The sequence below is a fragment of the Boleophthalmus pectinirostris genome, unplaced genomic scaffold (genome assembly GCF_026225935.1).
Source record: "Boleophthalmus pectinirostris isolate CB_2022bp ecotype Guang Dong unplaced genomic scaffold, ASM2622593v1 HiC_scaffold_6, whole genome shotgun sequence".
Lineage (NCBI taxonomy): Eukaryota > Metazoa > Chordata > Actinopteri > Gobiiformes > Gobiidae > Boleophthalmus > Boleophthalmus pectinirostris.
The window spans coordinates 24,149,313-24,169,639 of NW_026571447.1; the positions used below are offsets into that span (position 1 = coordinate 24,149,313).

A 20,327-nucleotide genomic window follows, 5' to 3' on the forward strand; every position below is an offset into this window, starting at 1 on the left:
ATGACCTAGGCCCATTACTATCACAACACAATGATAAAATCGTAGGTGAAGGCCAAAGAAAGCATTAGCCTGGGGGTTAATGAACTTTAGCACAGTAGTGGTCAAAAAGTAGGCTACATTGTATTGTGAAGAGACTCGGTGTTTCACATATAGGCCTATGTACCCCATTATTAATTGTCTTCTATGGTGTGTATGGCGATCATGCATTTTAATTATTATTAGCCTAAATACAAAAACATAAGACTAGAAAGTTTGCATTTTATCTGCTCCCTGCACCATTTAATCATCACAATTTAGTTGCCCAAATATGGTCATTTTAAATTAAAAGCTGGGTGTATTTTGCAGCTGTTCAATAAAATAATATTATATCCTAACTTATACTATAAAAAGTAGGAAGAGGCTGGGTAAAATACAGGACACCGGATGTGACGTCAGATCGTTACAGCTGTAAACAAACATGGCGGAAGCTGAATTTGTGCCTCTCGCATATTTTGCGATCTGTAACATTCCCCCGGTATTTCGCTCCGCAGATCTGAGAAATTATTTTAGCCAATTTATAGAAAGTGGTGGTTTTAACTGTTTTCACTTTCGCCACCGTCCAGAAGTTCTTAAAGAGGCTGAAAAGCCCCCAAATGAGGACAGCGAGGCACCAAGCTCTGAGACCCCCGCTCCGAGTGAACGAACCCCGAACGATATCGACCAGAGGAAGACGGTGAAATCCTGTTGTTGTATTGTTTCTGTCCACCCTCCACATGCGGACAGATTTGTAAAGATGTATTCAGGAAATCACTGGATTGACTCAAAGGGAAATTGGATAACCAGACGCTGTGTTATCAAAAGAATCAGAGTTTCACAAGACAAAGGTAGCCATAATTGGTGTTATTAGTGTTATTTATAGATGCACTGTGTAACTTTTCTGGTGGAGGTTCTGCTACCTGCTTGTCTCTATGTCTTGAGGCATTACTGAGCATTGGGCAGGCCCTTCACCAGAAAAGTTACTGTTCTTGCTGTAATGTGCCAGTCAGAATCTTTGCTTTTTTCAAATTTTTTGGCAGGATGATCGTGGCTGCCAATTTTATTTCAAATTATATTGATTGACCACTTCTGTCATTCTGCCCTTGAGCAAATAGCCACAACATGAGCTGAGCCCATGTGTTACTGTTTCCTAACGTAACAAAAAACAAAACAAAAAGAAAATTGCATATCACATTCTTTTCTCTCATTTTCAGGTGAAAGGTCTTTTCCATATAAGACAAAATCTGAACAGCGTCGCCGTGTATCACTGTCGGAGCATTTCACAGAGAATGACCTCAAAACATTATCAGAATTAAATCCACCAGCTTTGATGCCAAATGGAAATGTAGGCACTCCAGTAACAGTTTTCCTCCAGCTCATTCAATCATGTCGCCTTCCTCCACGCCTCATAAAGAAGCTGGGTCTAGTTTTTCCCAAAACCAGCTCCAATCGTCGTTACGGGAATGTGCCATTTCAGTATCACAACACTTGCATTCTACCAGCCACAGAAGAAACTGTTTTAACAGCAGCAGGGCATGAAATATCAGGCTCAGGCACTTTAGCTCCTTCATTTTCACAGAGAAAGAAGCCAAATGATAGCACTCAGACAGAAAATGCAGAAGAACCAGAAACTAAAGAAGAAGACTCACAGTCTGATGCTGATGATGTAAGTGTGAAATATATTTTAGAAACCATATTTAAAAAAAAAAAAAAAATGTTGTATCTATTTACTTATTTAAATGATCACATGTAGGATGATGACTTTTGTGAAGAGTGGGAGCGCCATGAGGCTTTACATGAAGATGTAACCAGCCAGGAACGGACCAAAGAGAGGCTCTTTGAAGAAGAAATTGAGTTAAAGTGGGAAAAGGGGGGTCCTGGATTGGTGTTTTACACAGATGCTCAGTACTGGCAGGAGGAGGAAGGAGGTATGTTTGTCCTATTTTGTGCAACAAGTTAGATTAAATTATTTTGTTTAAGACTTAAAGAAGTATCTTTGATAACACAGTTTTTGACAAATATAAAATAATGAACACATTATTCACATTTCTTAGATTTTGATGAACAAACGGCAGATGACTGGGATGTTGACATGAGTGTTTACTACGATAAAGGTATCACATGTTCACAAATTAAAGTCTGCTTTTGCATTATACATTAATTTTGGTTACATTAATATTACAGATGGTGGTGACATGGACGCTCGTGATTTTGTCCGTATGCGATATGAAAAAAGACTGCGAGATGGTCTTGAAGATGGATCTGATCAAGGCCAATCTATTGGAAAATTTGAGAGGTTCACTAAGGTAGAATTATTAGATTAATCATAGGTTGAAAGCATGTGCCAACGATGTGGTGTAAAACATTATTATTGCAGGGCTTTGGACGGCGTTTGATGGAGAAGCAGGGTTGGAAGGATGGTGAAGGTTTAGGAAGCAGTCAAACTGGAATGCCTGAAGCCTTAGAAAATGAGGGCCAACATCCAAACTGCAAAAGAGGATTTGGGTAAAAAGCTTTTTTTATAGGCTACTGTGTATATTAATCAAATGTGTTGTAATAAAGGACTTTTTTGTAGGTATCACGGAGAGAAATTGCTATTGCATCCAACAAAAAAATCAAAACCAGACTTTCTCATAACCACAGTGTATGACAAGCCAAAAGACATTGATGGAGGGGATAGTTTGTTGCGTCGGCAACCTTCCACCAGCATGAAATACCGAGGTTGGCAGCCTGGGGGCAGTATAGGACCTAGAAGAGGACATGAAAATCTGAAATGAAAGAATTTTAATATTTTTAAACGAAAACGTTTAGATTAACAGTAATTTTAAAAAAAGTCCACTATAAAAGTACAAAACAAAAATGTTGTCTGTTGCATTTATTTTAACAATGTTCTTTTATTATTATAATTTATATATGTATATATAATTTATTTACAGATTTAAACAATTAACCCTCAGCATTGATTTTTCTCAAATGTATCTATAGTTTTGTATATATTTCTTGATTTACAGTAACATACAATAAATTATGAAAAAGTCTTGCTTTGTCGGGCTTGTTTTGTGACCCGGAAGTGCATCATTTAGCGTCGCTACAAGTTAAGCTAAAGTATTCCACGGCGGCATACGGTAAATGTTTTTATCACTACTCATACATACTCATACAAACTCACTAAGCCTGGGCTGTAAAAAATGGACAAAATCACAACAAATAGTTCAAGTAGCCATGCGTAAAGTAAGCGCAACGCTAAGTAATTTTGTCGTCGTGTCTTGGCATTAAACAGTTGATCAAAGTTACTCTATAAATGTGATGTTGCTGGTCTCAATATTTTAAAACACGTATCTGGAAATAAACAATGTCCACTCAGAAAGGGCCAAAGCCCTCCGTTCGCTTTGGTCAGGTAGTCATTGGACCACCAGGCTCTGGTAAAACAACTTATTGCCAAGGGATGCAGCAGTTTTTAACTGGTTTGGGACGAAAAGTGATCGTGGTGAACATGGACCCTGCGAACGAGGGTCTCCCGTACCCTTGTGAGGTGGACGTCTCTGAGCTGGTCACTCTGGACGATGTCATGGACGGTTTGAAACTTGGACCTAATGGAGGACTCCTGTACTGTATGGAGTATTTACAAGCAAACCTGGACTGGCTTGAAAAGAAGCTCAGTAAACACAGTGACTGTTATTTTCTATTTGATTGTCCTGGACAAGTAGAGCTATACACGCACCAAAGCTCTGTAAAAGATATATTCACACAGTTGGGCAAGTGGAATTTCAGGGTAAGTGTTTTAAAAATTTCATATATATTTATATATTATTTAATATTGAATGTTTGCTGTGGTATTTGTTGATTGCTTCTCTCCTGCTCAGTTGACAGCCGTGCATCTTGTGGACTCTCATTACTGCACTGACCCAGCCAAATTCATCTCTGTGCTCTGCACCTCTCTGTCCACCATGCTGCATGTGGAGCTTCCTCATGTCAACGTTCTCTCCAAAATGGACATAATTGAGCAATATGGCAAACTTGGTCGGTCTACATTTTTATTGTGCAAAATGTATAATTACTGGTTTCTTAACAGCACCATAATTTTTATATTGTTTTTACAGCATTCAATCTCGACTTCTATACAGAAGTTATGGACTTGTCATATCTTCTTGACCATCTTGCTTCAGACCCATTCTTTAAGAAATTTCGACATCTTAATGAGAAGTTGGCAGAAGTCATTCAAGACTACAGCCTGGTGTCTTTTGTACCTCTTAATGTACAGGTATCCTAGATAATTTTGTTTTCCTTTTTGTATATTTGTAAATGGACACATTCAGTGTACTATCAAGCTTGAAATTTGGAGCTTGTGGTCCTCAGTTCTTTTCTTGTTTTGGTTTTGCATTTAAAGGATAAAGAAAGCATGATTCAGGTCTTACGAGCAGTGGACAAGGCCAACGGCTACTGCTTTGGTGATTTGGAGGAGAGAAATCTGCAGGCCATGATGTCAGCAGCTGTGGGGGCAGACTTCCAGTTTGACTCGTATCCTTTCCTATTCACTCAAGTGACTCACTGTAGCATGCCTTATTGAAAGTAATGTCAATGTTTACAGGACCTGACTACAGTGTATCTACTATTTAGAGAAGTTAAAAGAACAATGCACTCTTAATTCCTTTAGACAATGTAAAATTGGAGAGGCCAGTATTTTCAAAATGTTCAAAGCAGCATAGTCACTTGAATGGTGATTTCATTTTCCTTAACCCTTCACCCTATAGGACACTTGGAGTGCAAGAGAGATATGTTGAAACCAGCAAAAAGAGTGTGGAAGAAGAAATGATGGAACTGTAAAATGTAATATTAAAAAAAAATGTAAAAACTGCCTCTGTCTTGCTTGATGTTGACATTATATATAATTCCTTGGGCAGTTTGTGTTTTCAGGGAACTTAAATCAGAATTGTATGTTAGAAAATCTTATAAACAATGATGACTTTGGCCAAGAACAAATCTCACCAATTCAGTATATCTTTTGCCCAGCAGATGGCACATGTGATAGCAATTTCTCCTCCCACGTCCACAGGATCTGCTCCGACTTTTGCAAGCTGCCAAAGCAGAAAAATTAAGTCAGGCGGGGAGAGGAAGCCACATTAAATCTGTGTTTCTGCACAACTGGCCCCGTGTCTGGTCTCTCAGATAGAAGCGTCTTTTTGAAAAGGCTTCGTTTCTATATGCTGTATTTGTGCCTGGACGAATCTGAATGTCCTGTTAATCAAAAAACAACCATTATTTAGTTATAACAAAACAAACATAAAAGTGTAGGCTATATATGCTACCAATGTAAAGCTTTCTCTGTGTGAATTTTTCATAGATCAAGCGTGATCTACTTTGAGAGCTCACAGTGGTGTGGAGAAATCATATTAACCCCATGGTGTATGTGGCAGTGAAATTATGCATAGACGCATTTGGAAGTCGCCTGGAAATGCATGCGCTCTTGAAGTAGGATTAGGGGGTGTGTCAGGCGGAATGTTAAATTGTGTTCCTATGTTTGTACATGTGATCAAGTATACCTTCTCACTGCTACTTCCTGTCTTTTTCCTTCATGCCCCCTAGAGGTATGTGTGTGCCTGTGTGTTACAACCTACATCAGGAAAACTATTTTTACAGTGTTGATGAGTGATTCAATAAACCACACTGTTTTGTATTCTAATCTATGCTATTCTAAACAGCAAATATTATAACTTAAACATGCCATTTTCAGCACAATTTCCCTGAATTTGTTGCAAGAGAATAGAAGTCAACCTAACACACACACACACTTCTCATTACCATCCACCCCTGCCTTTTGCTCTGCGCAACATTGTGGCAAAATGCCTGTTTTATTCGACTTAGATGATAAAACTGAATAAACAGGCTTGTTCCGCACTGTTTGAAGACTTTAAAAACTATTTTAAAATCCTATCTCTGTCACAAGATAAGGGTGGTTTTGTGTGCGCGTAGTTCAATGTTGCAGGGTGAGAGAGTGCTGAAGTCTGCGCCCATCCCCCCACACCGGAGTGCTTCTGCCGGAGTGAGAGACAGACAGCGCGGAGAGGGGGTGGCAGAGCAGAGCAGAGCAGAGCGGGCTGGGGAGGGAACAACAGGGAATGTGCATTGGTAGTCTCGTTTGCTGCAAGGCTTCCTCCTTCTGCTCTGGATAAGAAACAGCGCGTTGCCTTTGCTTGCCTTTATAACTATACTATTAGTTGAGATGAATTATTGAAAACACACAATGTTCAAGTTGTGGAATTGTATATACATTTGAAATAAATTTAATGTAAATGTCATGTCATGCCTTTTACTTTCGTAACGTTATAAAATGAAATACATTACAATGTTTTTAAAACCTGGGAATATGCCTACAAGTCCATTAAATTAGAATAAAAGATGCTGTTTGAGTAGTTAAAATCAGGTAGTTGTATTTTTACTTTTCTCAAGCTGTCATCTAGATAATATGTACATATTATAATAATATAAAACATATTATCCAAGGTGAAATTGTAGAATAGAACTATTATTACGCTAAATTGGATAATAGCTAAAATTATGTAGGTTTTAATTTTACTTTTTTTCTTATAAGAATGAAGAGAAACATAAACTATGATGAGGCTAAAACACAGCGTGAGAGTGGCTGACCCAGTTCGGTTCGCATAGGCCTGGTCCAGCCCGTGTTTCACAGCCCACCGTGCGGCTCAGTAAAATGGCTGTATGTAGCGAAGCCTCGTGTTGGTTGGGCTCGCTCCCTGCCTCTACCCGGGCTCACTAACACAACTCCCACAACAATTTCTGTCGCTCTTTACGCATTGTATGGAGCCTCCATCACTTCTTAAGCCCTAAACGGACCCGGAACCAGGGGATGGCGGCCGGATTTGGTCCGGTTTAAGGGGCGGGAATGAATCGACACAAGGATAAATGGTTATAAACAATTCTTTCTATTCAATGCTCGCTTTTGATTGTGAGTGACTCGCCGAGAGGGAGTGAGGTGGGGGGGTATATCATGGCCGCTCAGGTCGCCAGCGCCACCACTCTTAACACTAGCCCGCCTTCCGAGCTTAAAAGACCGGATCGAGAACCTAAAGAGGAGTCGGTACCGGGAGACAAGCAGTCGGATAAGAAACAGCCGGGTTTGGACAGCGGCTCACCGGGACGAGGAGATCTGCAGGACGCGGCCGACGGTGGAAATGCAGGGGGAGGAGGGGAACCTGAGATGAAGAACGGCAATGGGAACGCACCCAGAGCCAACAATAATAACCAGAATGACTCTATAGGACCAGAGGGAAATAACCATCCCGGTTTGGTACACCACCACGGTTCTGCTTTTCCGCCACCTTCGTACGGATACGGGCAGCACTACGGTCGGCCTTTTCATCAACATGGCGGACAACAAAGCCCTGGCATGGCAGCTGCTGCGGGTCCGGTCGCACAGCAAGGCAATATGATGGACCCTTATCAACCTAATTCCCACGAACATGGCTTTTCGAACCACCAGTACAATTACAGCCCATTCCCGAACAGGACTCCTTATCCGGGCCAGGCGTACGGCATGAACTCCCCGCGCAGTAACCAGGCGCCGACAGCTGGGGGACAGTCAGCTAAACAGCAGCCACCAGCGGGAGGACCCACTGCTATGGCAGGCTCTTATAATAACCAGAGATATAATATTGGAAACCCTCAGCCAACATCTACACCGACCCTTAATAAGCTACTAACTTCACCCAGCTCAACGCGGGGTTATCCGAACTATCCCTCCAGCGACTACGGTAGCCAAGAAGGCGCTAGTAAGGGACCAGACATGGGCAGTAGCGCTCAGTACGGAGGGAGCAATACGGGCTGGCAACAAAGAAGCCATCACCCGTCACCTATGAGCCCTGGAAGTGCAGGGCAGCCACTAAGTAGAAACCAGGTAAAGTCACACAATTACACGGGTTTGTGGGCTTTTGCCAGTTCTTCCTTCTCTTAGCCGCTACATAACGTTGTAGGCCAGCCATTGTCTGATACTAGTTCGCAAAGACTCTAAAATGGCTGCCTCTCGTGTGTGTTTTCCTTTACAACAAACTATCTAAAATGTGCTGTTTTAAGGTGTCAGCTGTGGTAGATGGTGATATTTTGACAAAATACAACGATGGTAACGTTGTTAAAGCATCAGGGAAGCTGAGAAGGCCCGACTTTGAAAAGGGGCAATAATGCAAATCGTTAAGCAAGAGCTAGCTTTCCGTCTCGTAACCTGCGATATTGCTGAACCCCAAATGCATTTTCTCAAAATTGGTTGGTGAGTAATGTTTCGACAAGTGTAGAATCTTATTAAGTAAACTACTGGATGAAGGTTATTGCCTCCTTTTTATGTTTACCTTCGGCCTGTTTATGATAAGCGATCTTTTGGAATGTGTTGCTAATCAAGTTATTGTTAATAAAGGTTGTTAGTGTTTTGTTGAGGGTCTTGTGAAGTATTGTAATATGTTTTCAACGTGTTTGTAGTCTGTATTTTCTTTTGATCTTGAGCGGCATTTCCGTCTCCGAGCGGCTGATAAACAGCGCTGTAGATGAGTGACTGCAGAGCGCAGTTTGCTCTGGGATTTGAATTGTGGAGGTAAAATCCTGCTGTCAAAGCCAGGAGGTAGTTGGTCTTGAGTTGACATGCTAGCTCAAATCTGATTGGCTCCTCAGCCCCTGCTCATGGCCATTTATAATTACATGTGATGCGGGCAACTGGTGATAACAGTAGCACACAACATTAACTCATCACGGGGTCATAAAAGGTAGCTGAAATATGCATACTCTCACATATATTCTTTTACTGTTGAGATGGTAGAATATCATAAAAATGCATTATTGCACATATGATATTGTGTTTTCTGCAAGCCTGTATCTGTCCTTGATGTTGAGGGACAGCTCAACATCTCTGGTACCCTATTTAGGAGATTACTTGTTCTTACTGCTGTGTAACATTTAAACAACTCCCCATCTTCCTCTCAAGTCAGTTGCTATAAGCCTATCTTCAGGTTTCTTGGCCATGGGAGTTTAGTTTTCTCTGTCTTATGCAGATTAGCCATGTGCCGCCCTTATTTATTTGGCTTCATTGGATCACATAGGTCATCTGATCTCTTGGCAGAAGAGTTGTTGAGTACAAGTCATCAGCAGTACAACAGTGATTCTTTTTAATCTATGTATTTGGATAACATGCCTCTTTGGTCTCTAGTTTAGAAAAAGATAATATGAAGGTTGAACTTGTACTGCCTGTACTGTTCATAGTTTGTATCTTTTTTTGTTGTCAGTGTTACATTTTATTCCTGATGTCATTCATTCAGAGCCAAACAGACTTCTAGGGGGAAAAGGCACTTGGATCTGACCCCAAACAGAAGCACAGCTGGTATTTATTTAAGTTCAGACAAAGTTTGAAATGTATTTCTGTAACCACTGAACTCTGCAAAATTTAGTAATGACCGTGGGAAGTCCTTTTGTGGCAGTGTGGACACATGTCAATAGTTTTCATTTTCATCTACTAAAGTTGTATTTTTCTGTCTTCTTGTCCAGCCAACTGGTCCCATGGACCCAATGGGAAAGATGAGGGGACAACCCTATGGAGCAGGAAGTCCGTATGGGCAGCAATCTCAACAAGGGGCTCCTGCAGGCCCCCAGCAGGGCCCAGGTTACACTAGCCAGGGGTACGGCCCTCCTGGACCCCAAAGATATCCACTAGGAATGCAAGGACGTTCCCCGGGAAGCATGGGAAGCATGCCTTATGGCCAGGTACTTTTCCCTAGTTTTTGTTTCTTTTTGAGTGCATAAACTTCTAAGTTGTTATTCATGTTATTATTTTTTCAGATGGGATCCTATGGACAGCAGGGTCCAGGAGGCTATGGCTCTCAAAGCCAGACACCTTATTATGGCCAGCCTGGCCAAAGTCCTCACTCACAACAAAGTCCCTATTCCCAGCCCCAACCAGGGCAGACCGGAGGCCAGGCCTCTTACCCAGGGCAGCAACACCCTCCAGCGTCTGGCCCTCACACACAGGGAGGGCCACCCTATCAGCAGCAGCACATGCCCCCTCAGACACAGGGGCCACTGCCAGGCCCACCACAGGGACCCCCACAGTCTCAGCCTCCTTATTCCCAACCACCTGCCCCTCAGTCCGGCCATTCGCCCTATGCTCCACAGCAGGGACCTCCAGGCCAAAGCCAACCACAGACTTCACCAGCTCCTCCTGGATCACAGTCCAACTACCCGGGGTCCAGCGCGGGCTCCCAGCCGCCCTCCTCACAGCAACAGCAGGTCCAATCTCAGCCGTCTCATCCACAGAACCAGTCTGCCTACCCCCAGGGTCCGCCATCTCAGCAGCAAGCACAACAGTCACCTTATCAGCGGTTTCCTCCTCAGCAGCAGGTACTGGCCTCAGTAGACATTTTTTTTAAACACCTTTTTCTGTAGACTACATTTTTCCTACAGGTGCACTTAAGCATGTCTTATATTGCCTTTTAGGAGGTATCCCAGGACTCATTTCAGTCTAATGTTCCTCCATCTTCTCAACCTAAATCTGGCACTGATGACGGCCAAGGCCGTCCATCCAGCCTTCCAGTAAGTTTTACTGGAATATTGCATGTGGAGGAATTAAACCTCTGTCCCCGTGGCTTTGACCTGTGTGTTTATTTGTTTACTAACCAAAGTGAAGAAGCAAAGGGGAAGTTAAATCTGAACGCAGTACTGCTGTTAACTGCTGATGCAGCTTAATAGATTTTTTGTGAAGGACAAAGGCCTTGGGGCTGTTTATAATATGTACATATGTTCTAGTTCTGTCCAGATTTAGTTACAACCACGTTGGTGGTTCCGTGAAAAAATAGCAGTATTAAATTAGAAATGTTTTTGGTCATTTTTGCCTCTCACTTTTGGAAGCTTTCTACTTTTATTCATTCATTCACATTTGTGTTTGTTATTTTAGGACCTGTCAGGGTCCATCGATGACCTGCCCACAGGGACAGAGGGAGCCCTGAGTCCTGGCGTGAGCACCTCAGGAGTGTCGAGTAGCCAAGGAGAGCAAAGCAACCCCGCCCAGTCGCCTTTCTCTCCACACACATCACCCCATCTCCCAGGCATCCGAGGGCCTTCACCTTCCCCTGCTGGCTCTCCCGCTAGTGCCAGCACACCACGAACAGGGCCACTGTCACCTGCCAACATGCCAGGTGGGTCAAGCATTGCATTGTGAAATGATGTGTTTCTTTTAAATATTGTCTAGAGGTGGTCTTCTATAGATGTATTGTAGTTTTGGGAAATGGTCTGAATGCCCATAATTTTAAAATTTGTTTAGTAGGACCCAGTTTCATTAATCAGATCATTATTCCTTACTATATTGTCATTTCAGGCACTCAGATGCCTCCAAGGCCATCCAGTGGGCAATCGGATGGAAGCTTACATCCAGCTATGAGCCAGTCTCCCATGGCCCAGGACAGAGGTATCTTTTTCATTTGATTACGATTCAGTTGACTACATGTTGCACTTTGTACACACACACCAGACTCATTACTATTCTTGTCTGTGTCCCATTGAAGGTTTTATGCAGAGAAACCCTCAGATGCCACCTTATGGCTCCCCTCAGTCAGCTTCTGCATTGTCGCCTCGACAGTCATCTGGAGGGCAGATGCATCATGGAATGGGTCCATATCAGCAGAACAATTCTATGGGCGGTTATGGACAACCTGGAGGACAGTATGGCCCACAAGGTTTGCACTTCAGTCTGTATAACAGTCTGTATTCTGGTCTTAGAATTGTGTGGCATGTTGTAGTAATCTTTCTGGTAAATCTTTGTATGCAAGATGTACAATGGGCTGAAATATATTGTTAACTTCTCCAGTGGAGTCTAGTGTATCTTCATACCATGCTGTTGCTGGTTCCTCTCTGACTATTCTGTTGCAGCTATTTATAGCCACGAAGCAGAGAGTCAGCTGACGTAGCACAGCCTTCTGTCAGGGCCTATGACGAAAGCTTGTTGCTTTGAGTTTTGAACTGCTACTTAAATTTTAGTAATACATGTTTTTAAAAAGTAAAGACACATAATTTTAAGTAACTGCTTTCTGTTCACAAAGTATTATTGAATGACACCAGGAAAAAACTATTCACTCAATCTAACTAATATAAACACTTTTATTAGTACATACATTTTGTAAGTAGAGCCATTCATTGAAATGTCCCAGTATTGTATGTTGCAGGACCTTAAAGTGATTCAGTAATATTACATTGGTTTAATATTTCACTTTGGTACCAGTTGCATAGTAGTTCAATAGACAATCCTATAACTACTTGGGAAAAGTCAGAAAGGAAGGGTTTTACTTTATTTTTCAATTGAGTATATACAGTAGTTTCTACATTTTGTTTAATTAAATTAGTATTGACTAGTATCTGGGCATCTTTTTGGACAACTCTATTTTTTATATTGTTTGACTTAAATAATAAAGGCATCAAACCTTCTGTTTGTATTCAAGGTTATCCGCGGCAGCCTGGTTATATGCCCAATGCCAACTACCCAGGACCTGGAATGGGCCCAATGAACCCCATGGCTGGACAAGGTGGAGGCCCCCCTTATGGCAGCATGCCTCCAGGAAGAATGCCTCCAAATCAAATGGGAGCAAGACCTTACGGCCCCAATATGGCTCCCAACATGAACCCCAATATGCCTCCGAACATGGGCAACATGTCGCATCAGGTAGGCGCAGGAATGTGTCCACCTCCAGGCATGAACCGAAAGCCCCAGGACCCAGCCACCATGCAACATCCTGGCACCAACTCCATGCACAACAGGTTGGTGTATTAGCTGTTTTTATTCTTTTAATTTACTGACTCTCAGGTGGGAAAGGGGCTAGTAATCCTGTATCAACTATAATAAAACTGATGATTTATAGTAGCCACAATGTCCAGGATTATTTCATGTTGACGACTCAGTTAAACACTACACAATTTAATGTTGTGATGTCACAGCAAACACAGCAGTTGTGTAAAAATATACCTGAAGGAGACAAGTCTCACCTTTCAAACTCTTAATTCAGGATGCCTGGATACCCCAACATGTCTCAAGGGATGATGGGGTCTGGTCCCCCCTACGGTCCTGCCATGAACAACATGCCGGGAATGATGAATGCTCAAGGAGGATCGCCTTATTCCATGGGCCCTAACATGGCCAATAATTCAGGTGGTAAGTTATGCTTTTTTCTGTATATTGGTGTACTTTACAATGCTATAATCATTCATTTAAATAAAAATTTATATTGAAAAGAAGAAAGCCAGGAGTACTTTATATTCTTTTATGAATTAGAACTTGTAATAATTTTGAATCCCCCCAAAAAATCCAAAATCAATTTCATTAAAGTTGCAATATTGACCTTGTTACACCACCATAATATTATTCTATGGGGTACTGTGATTTGTGGTAATTTTTTGTCAACATACACTTGTGTTAAGTATTTTTTTAATGCACTCTAGGTATGGCACCAAGTCCTGAGATGAACAACAAAATGAACAACAAAGTAGATGGGAGTGGAACACCAAAACCAGAGTCCAAGTCAAAGGTAATGTGACCTGACAGTAATACTTAATTGATATGATTTCAAGATATTATAAAGACTTGATGGGTGTTTTCTCTTTTATTTTAAACAGAAATCAAATTCATCAACCACAACTTCAGACAAGATAACACGACTCTATGAGCTTGGACCAGAACCAGATAGAAAAATGTGGGTTGACCGTTACCTGTCCTTCATTGAAGAAAAGGCGATGGGCATGACAAACTTGCCAGCTGTTGGACGCAAACCATTGGACCTCTTTCGATTGTACATGTCGGTTAAGGAGATTGGAGGCATGACACAGGTAAATACATTGTTAACCTTCATTAAGTAAAAAAAAAAAGTCCTGATTATTCAAGTAACTGGTAATTATACTTCATTCAGGTTAACAAGAATAAAAAGTGGCGTGATCTGGCAACTTCTTTGAATGTGGGAACATCGAGTAGCGCTGCGAGTTCTTTGAAAAAACAGTACATCCAATGTCTGTATGCCTTTGAATGCAAAATTGAACGTGGAGAAGATCCGCCTCCTGAGGTTTTTGCAGACAACAAAAAGAACCAAACTCCTAAAGTCCAACCTCCTTCTCCAGGTATGAGGGTTTTTTTTTTTAGCCACTCTGTATGATTTATACTGTAATCTGTATGCTCACCTGCAGTACTCCAATCCAATTTAACATACTAAAATCATCTATCACACTTTTCTGCCCCCTTTCTTTATTTCGAACTGAAGCGTCCCTCTGCTCCACAGCTGGGTCAGGGTCTCTTCAGGGTCCTCAGACACCCCAGTCCACCAGCAGCTCCATGGCAGAGGGTGGAGACTTAAAGCCCCCCACGCCGGCCTCCACTCCTCACTCACAGATGCCTCCAATGCCAACTGGGCCAAGGTGGGTCATTTGGAGAACATGCTGTAGGAAAATGTAATCTGTTGAATGAATGGGGTAAAATGTGCTTTCTATTCTAGTTTGTAATTAATCCAATAACCCTTCTATTTGTTTTTACTTGTGTTTTAGGAGCAGTGTTAACCTGCAAGACCCTTTCTCTGACAGTAGTGACCCTGCTTTCCCACGAAGGAACATGACCCCCAACTCAGCCTATCAGTCTGGTATGGGCAATCCAGACATGCCAGGGCGTATGGGGTCCTACGAGCCTAACAAAGATCCCTTCAGTAATATGCGGAAAGGTGCATTTAAAATATTTTATAACAAGATGCTACATTATTTGTTTGTTCAGCTACTCATGTGTTTTGTCCGTTTGTGTATGATTCAGTTGGTGAGCAGTTTCTACCTGCGAACCAGGGCCCTAACAGTGAGACCCCACAGCAGCCACCACAGCAGCAGCCTCCATACAGAGGAACACCTGGGGCAATGAGCTCCATGCCAATGGGACCCAGACCACAGTACCCGTACGGACCTGGCTATGACAGGAGGTGAGATTTGTTTTATTTTACTACAATCAAGTGTTTATTTTTGTCATTTAACATTTTGTCAAAACTATAACTATAACTAACAAAAATCTTTGTGTCACAGACCAGAGCAAGGAATGGGCCCAGAGGGCAACATGGGATCCAGTGCACCGCAGCCAAGCTCCATGATGCCTGCCAATGCCGACACAGGGATGTATTCGCCAAATCGCTTCCCACCCCAGCAGCCACGGTTAGTTATCAATGAGTCATTTTTTAGGGCTGTAATTCAACAAATTAGAACAACAAATTGAATGCAAATTTGACCGAATTGTTATATGAATTGTAACAAATGACTGTTGATTATTAATCTGAATTAATTGCAAAATTGCTTGACCTAGGCAGACACTTTCAGAGTCTGGAAGAAGGGGTTTCAGTTGAATTTGAATTGTTTAACCTTGACGTTAAATAGTAAATTTTGCCGTTACAAAACTTTGAGTTTTATCAATTGATGTCTTTATTTTATTTTAAAGCAAAACTGTAACACGCCAGTTTCGCCCACCCATTTTTATTTATGTGCCCTTAACACTATATGATTTTAACATTTTGACAACCTTATACTATTGTTAATACATTTTATGCAGCAGAAGATGCATTATGATGCGTTTATATTTATTGCTAGTGTTATGCTGTTCAAACAGATGAACTTTGTGGCTTCATGTGAGATGTGACTGAAATTGACCTTTAATCAGTTTTGAAGTGTAGTACAACAAATAATATATATTTGTTTTACGTAGTTTTTTTTCTTGAGGGTGATGATACAAAATGGATTTCTAGTTGCACTAATGAAATCACATATTTGCAGGCATGATTCCTATGCTAATCAATATCCTGGACAAGGAACGCCCCCTAGTGGCTCATATCCTAATCAGCAGCCAGGAATGTACCCACAACAACAGGTGACTTTCTGAACTTTTGTTGTTGTGTTGTCAACTTCTTAATATGAATGACTAAATTTTGTAACTTATGTTTCCATAGAACTACAAGCGTCCTGTTGAAGGTGGCTACCCTCCATCAAAGCGTCACGAAGCAGACTATAGTGCACCCTACCCCAGCGGACAGCAGCCACCACAGCAACAGTCAGGAGGCACAGCTGCCCCCTCTTCAGGACAGCAGGAGCCTTACAATCAGTATGGTGGCAGTGGACCTTACCCAGGCTCTGATCGCCGCCCCCCTGGTCCAGGCAATCAGTTCCCTTTTCCGTATGGTCGTGAGCGGATGCAGAGCGTCACTGGGCCCAATGCTCAACCTAATATGCCACCTCAAATGATGCAGCCAGGCCCAGAAGGTGGCATGTGGCAAGGACCTCGAGACATGAACTACCAGAACTTCCCCAACCGCCAGGGTGGACCTGGAGGACCCCCACCGGGACATGGCTACCCTGGTATGAGCCGCTCCGAGGATATGATGTCGTCAGAGCAGAGGATGAATCACGACGGCCAATGGGGTGGTCAGATGGGCCCGCGGCAGCCTTCATATGGCCCTTCAGGGCCAGGGCAGCCCCTGTCTCGTTCTGTACAGTCCGGCTACCAGTCACCTCAGGGGGTGCAGAACCACATTCCACAGGTTTCTAGTCCAGCATCCATGCCACGTGCCATGGACAGTGGAGTATCGCCAAGTAAAAGTCACTTCATGCATGGAGTGATGAAGATGCAAAAAGCAGGTCCCCCTGTTCCTGCATCTCACATAGTGCCCCCTTCAGTGCAGTCGCCATTAATCAGAAGAGATATGCCTTTCCCTCCAGGCTCTGTAGAAGCCTCCCAGCCTGTTCTTAAGCCACGCCGAAGACTAACCATGAAAGACATTGGTAAGTCATGTTTTTGTATCATTTCATACCCTGTTACATGTAGCTCTTTCTGTTCTAACTGTGTGTAATTGGTCTTTAGGAACACCTGAAGCATGGCGAGTTATGATGTCTCTCAAGTCTGGTCTGTTAGCTGAAAGTACTTGGGCCTTAGATACCATCAACATCCTCTTGTATGATGACGGTAGTATTTCTACATTCGATCTTAATACGGTAAGAACTTAAAAACAATACTTTAAAACCATATGTGTTTTTATGTCTTATGAGGCCCTTTTCATTCTCTCCCTCAGTTGCCTGGTCTACTTGAGCTTTTAGTGGAGTACTTCAGACGCTGCCTCATTGAAATATTTGGCATACTGCGGGAGTATGAGGTGGGAGACCCTGGTCAGAGGACGCTACTTGATCCTAATGCATTGAAAGAAGATTTGGACAACATAGACTTGGAGGTCCAGGCAGACGACATGGAGGATGAGGAAGAGGAGGACGATGACGAGATGGAACAGGAAGCTGTGGGACCAGTTCATGTAAAAGAGGAGGAAAAGGAGCAATGCCTTGGGAATTTGGGTCAAGAAGAAAAACCTGAAAATGATGAAATAAAGAGCAAAGTTTCATCAGAACAGGCGAACTTTGTGCAGTCCTCACTTGAAAATGAAAGACCCAAACAGGCAAGCAAGTTTGATAAATTCCCCCTAAAAGTGGTACGAAAAAAAGACCCTTTTGCCTCTGCCCAGTCCAACAATCATGGCAAATTGCAAGAATTTGACAGTGGCTTACTGCATTGGAGTGCTGGAGGTGGAGACTCAACTGAACACATCCAGACGCACTTTGAACCTCGCAAGGATTTCTTGGAGCCACGAGAAAGAATACCTGTGCCTCAAAGTTTGTTGAAGAGGCGAATCCCTGAAGATGAACTCAAAGAAACCTGTATAACAGAAGGGGGAGAAGTAACAAAGGACGAAGAGCCTAAGCAAGCATCAGCCACAGAGAATGTTGAGAAAGATGACATTGAAAAATCCCCATCTCCCAATGCAGATAATCCTAACCATGATTCTGAAATGCCTCCAATTCAAAATCATGAAGCCCAACAAGAAATTGACAAATCAAATTCTTCACTTACCAGCGGATTACCACAGATATCAAAGCAGACTGGTGGCACCATCTTGGAAGACGAGCCTCACAGTAAAGATGAGGGGCCACTCGTAACCATCGCTAATTGGCAAGATTCATTGGCAAGACGATGTGTTTGCATTTCAAATATTATCCGAAGCCTATCGTTTGTTCCAGGCAATGACCATGAAATGTCAAAGCACCCAGGATTGCTTCTAATGCTGGGACGTCTGATCCTGCTCCATCACAGACATCCTGAGCGCAAACAGGCCCCGCTTACATATGAAAAAGAGGAGGATTCAGAGGAGGGACCAGGCCAAAGGGATGAGTGGTGGTGGGACTGTTTGTCGCTGCTCAGAGAGAACACACTGGTCACTCTGGCAAATATCTCAGGTCAGTTAGACCTGTCTGTCTACTCGGAAAGTATCTGTTTGCCCCTGTTGGATGGCCTTCTTCACTGGGCAGTCTGCCCCTCAGCTGAGGCCCAGGACCCATTCCCCACATTGGGCCCCCATAGTGCTTTGTCACCTCAGAGACTAGTCCTGGAGACACTAAGCAAGCTCAGCATTCAAGACAACAACGTGGACCTCATCCTGGCCACTCCACCCTTCAGTCGTTTAGAGAAGCTGTTCGGAAACTTGGTTAGACTAATAGGTGACCGGAAGGTGGCAGTCTGCAGGGAGATGGCTGTAGTTTTATTGGCAAACCTGGCCCAGGGTGACACTATTGCAGCGAGAGCCATTGCTGTGCAAAAGGGCAGTGTAGGTAACCTGTTGGGGTTTCTTGAGGACAGTCTAGCCGCCACACAGCTGCAGCAGAGCCAGAGCTCCTTACTTCACCTACAGGGGATGCACTTTGAGCCTACGAGCCCGGACATGATGCGACGAGCTGCTCGGGCTCTGCACGCCTTAGCCAAGGTGGAGGAGAACCACTCGGAGTTCACACTACATGAGTCTCGACTCCTTGACCTTTCTGTGTCTCCCCTTATGAACTCACTGGTTTCTCATGTTATCTGTGATGTACTATTTTTGATTGGTCAGTCATGACAGCTGTAGGGAGCTGTGGCTCCTTTTCAAGCATTTGCCCTGCCCTCCTTTCCTGCTAACCTGACGAGTGTGAGTAACAGGGCAAAGAGAGTGACTGTTTTAATTTATAAAAGACAATAAAAATCCCAAACTGAGCTCTCCACAGGCTGCCCTTGCCCAAGGAGGAAAATCAGTGCTGTGGTGATTGACTTCTGAGAAAATGCCCACCTAGTGACACTACTTGCAATGCGTTTGCCAACTGGATGACACTGCAAAGCGCTACAGTTTGGAGATTGTTCTGCACTTGGGGGAAAAGTACTTTTATAACAGATAAATAAATGAATTAATAAATAAATAGCTGAAAAACAAAAACTGTAACCAAAGTTGCTGTCTCGTTTACAGTGAGTTTGGGAGACCCGATGTGCCCTAACTGTCCCTTCAAGGGTACAATGAGTCTGACTGGTTAATGTTCAGAGGTGATGCAGACTGACAAGTGGCCTACTGGTTGAAGTTGCTGTAGTTTGGAGTCTCGCCAGTTGGCCCAGTCAATATACAACTTGGTTGGGGAGGCCTGTGCAGTGTGCAGTAGATTGTAGGACATTTTCTGTACCATACTGCTCTTGAGTGTAAGCATTCTGTAACACGTCTCACACAGAAGCTGGTGATGCAGCTCTTCTAGAGTTCTGAGGTCTATTTAGTTTGGTGTAAAACAGAATATGGCTTTCTTCCCCAAAGTATCAAGAACCGACAACACCCTTACCTCCTCTTATCCCTTGATTGTATGGACACCCTTATGAAAAGAAATCACCTTGTAGGACTGGTTTTCAACTTCAAATACAGCGTTGCTGTGGTGTATATATAATGTTGTACATTACATTTCTTTTGTGTCTGTCTCTGTCTGTGTCACTATCCTCACACTTGTATTGGTGAGGGAAAAAGGCTGCTAAGGGTTTGATCCATGGCCTCCAGTCCCTGATTAGACCACTTACGGACTCTTCACAGCGCTGTAGTACAGCAGACACGACTCAAAACTGGTACAACAATAAATTAGACAAACACATTTGACAATTTTCTCCAGTCATGGATTGCATATTTGTATTTCAAACGATGTAGCTAAGACATGTAAATTCCTCCCCTTCCCTTTTGGCTCAATGAATATCATTTATTCAGTATGAAATCTTTATACTATATGTTCCACGTGGTAAAATAAATGTACATTAAATCTTCGTAAGCTGTTTGATGTTTGTGTGATGTTAGAAAGGGGTTGAATATAATATTGAGAATAGACTATTTAAGTTAATCATTCCAAAATCAAAATTTACTTCCCTCAACAAAATATACTGAATCTAATAGCCATTTGTTTAC

The 20,327-nt window shown here is 42.7% G+C and overlaps 3 protein-coding genes across 5 annotated transcripts; all 3 read left to right on the forward strand.

Moving 5' to 3' along the window:
• The first annotated feature begins 413 nt into the window (after positions 1 to 413).
• On the forward strand, positions 414 to 3,053 carry gpatch3 (G patch domain containing 3). Its single transcript, XM_020937469.2, has 7 exons — positions 414 to 863; positions 1,230 to 1,681; positions 1,769 to 1,943; positions 2,070 to 2,129; positions 2,200 to 2,321; positions 2,393 to 2,520; positions 2,591 to 3,053. The coding sequence occupies exons 1-7, from the start codon at positions 458 to 460 to the stop codon at positions 2,790 to 2,792; spliced, it is 1,545 nt and encodes a 514-aa protein (XP_020793128.1). The 5' UTR covers positions 414 to 457; the 3' UTR covers positions 2,793 to 3,053.
• A 40-nt stretch (positions 3,054 to 3,093) lies between these two features.
• Positions 3,094 to 4,870, forward strand: gpn2 (GPN-loop GTPase 2). The gene is made up of 5 exons (XM_020937516.2): positions 3,094 to 3,787; positions 3,879 to 4,035; positions 4,116 to 4,276; positions 4,403 to 4,533; positions 4,767 to 4,870. Exons 1-5 carry the CDS (start codon positions 3,368 to 3,370, stop codon positions 4,837 to 4,839), a joined length of 942 nt encoding a protein of 313 aa, XP_020793175.1. The 5' UTR covers positions 3,094 to 3,367; the 3' UTR covers positions 4,840 to 4,870.
• A 1,869-nt stretch (positions 4,871 to 6,739) lies between these two features.
• arid1aa (AT rich interactive domain 1Aa (SWI-like)) lies at positions 6,740 to 20,188 on the forward strand. Of its 3 annotated transcripts, none has more exons than XM_020937632.2 (20): positions 6,740 to 7,927; positions 9,556 to 9,771; positions 9,847 to 10,404; positions 10,501 to 10,596; positions 10,958 to 11,198; positions 11,378 to 11,467; positions 11,565 to 11,735; positions 12,495 to 12,810; positions 13,056 to 13,201; positions 13,489 to 13,574; positions 13,663 to 13,872; positions 13,953 to 14,157; positions 14,316 to 14,451; positions 14,578 to 14,747; positions 14,834 to 14,993; positions 15,094 to 15,219; positions 15,832 to 15,925; positions 16,005 to 16,833; positions 16,913 to 17,043; positions 17,121 to 20,188. In XM_020937632.2, the coding sequence occupies exons 1-20, from the start codon at positions 7,022 to 7,024 to the stop codon at positions 18,981 to 18,983; spliced, it is 6,750 nt and encodes a 2,249-aa protein (XP_020793291.1). In that variant the 5' UTR covers positions 6,740 to 7,021; the 3' UTR covers positions 18,984 to 20,188. The 3 variants fall into 3 exon arrangements, with proteins under 3 accessions (XP_020793291.1, XP_055020110.1, XP_020793290.1); XM_055164135.1 differs by having other exon boundaries at positions 13,056 to 13,198; positions 14,298 to 14,451; XM_020937631.2 differs by having other exon boundaries at positions 6,741 to 7,927; positions 14,298 to 14,451.
• Positions 20,189 to 20,327: the final 139 nt, after the last annotated feature.

Bases quoted from the DNA above. Each gene is read 5' to 3' on its own strand.
- arid1aa (XM_020937631.2), top strand. From the start codon at position 7,022: ATGGCCGCTCAGGTCGCCAGCGCCACCACTCTTAACACTAGCCCGCCT. The intron at 13,575-13,662 runs GTAATGTGACCT...TATTTTAAACAG, and splicing joins AACCAGAGTCCAAGTCAAAG to AAATCAAATTCATCAACCAC. The intron at 14,158-14,297 runs GTATGAGGGTTT...TTCGAACTGAAG, and splicing joins AGTCCAACCTCCTTCTCCAG to CGTCCCTCTGCTCCACAGCT.
- gpn2 (XM_020937516.2), top strand. From the start codon at position 3,368: ATGTCCACTCAGAAAGGGCCAAAGCCCTCCGTTCGCTTTGGTCAGGTA. The intron at 3,788-3,878 runs GTAAGTGTTTTA...TCTCCTGCTCAG, and splicing joins TGGGCAAGTGGAATTTCAGG to TTGACAGCCGTGCATCTTGT. The intron at 4,036-4,115 runs GTCGGTCTACAT...TTGTTTTTACAG, and splicing joins TGAGCAATATGGCAAACTTG to CATTCAATCTCGACTTCTAT.
- gpatch3 (XM_020937469.2), top strand. From the start codon at position 458: ATGGCGGAAGCTGAATTTGTGCCTCTCGCATATTTTGCGATCTGTAAC. The intron at 1,682-1,768 runs GTAAGTGTGAAA...GATCACATGTAG, and splicing joins CACAGTCTGATGCTGATGAT to GATGATGACTTTTGTGAAGA. The intron at 1,944-2,069 runs GTATGTTTGTCC...CACATTTCTTAG, and splicing joins CTGGCAGGAGGAGGAAGGAG to ATTTTGATGAACAAACGGCA.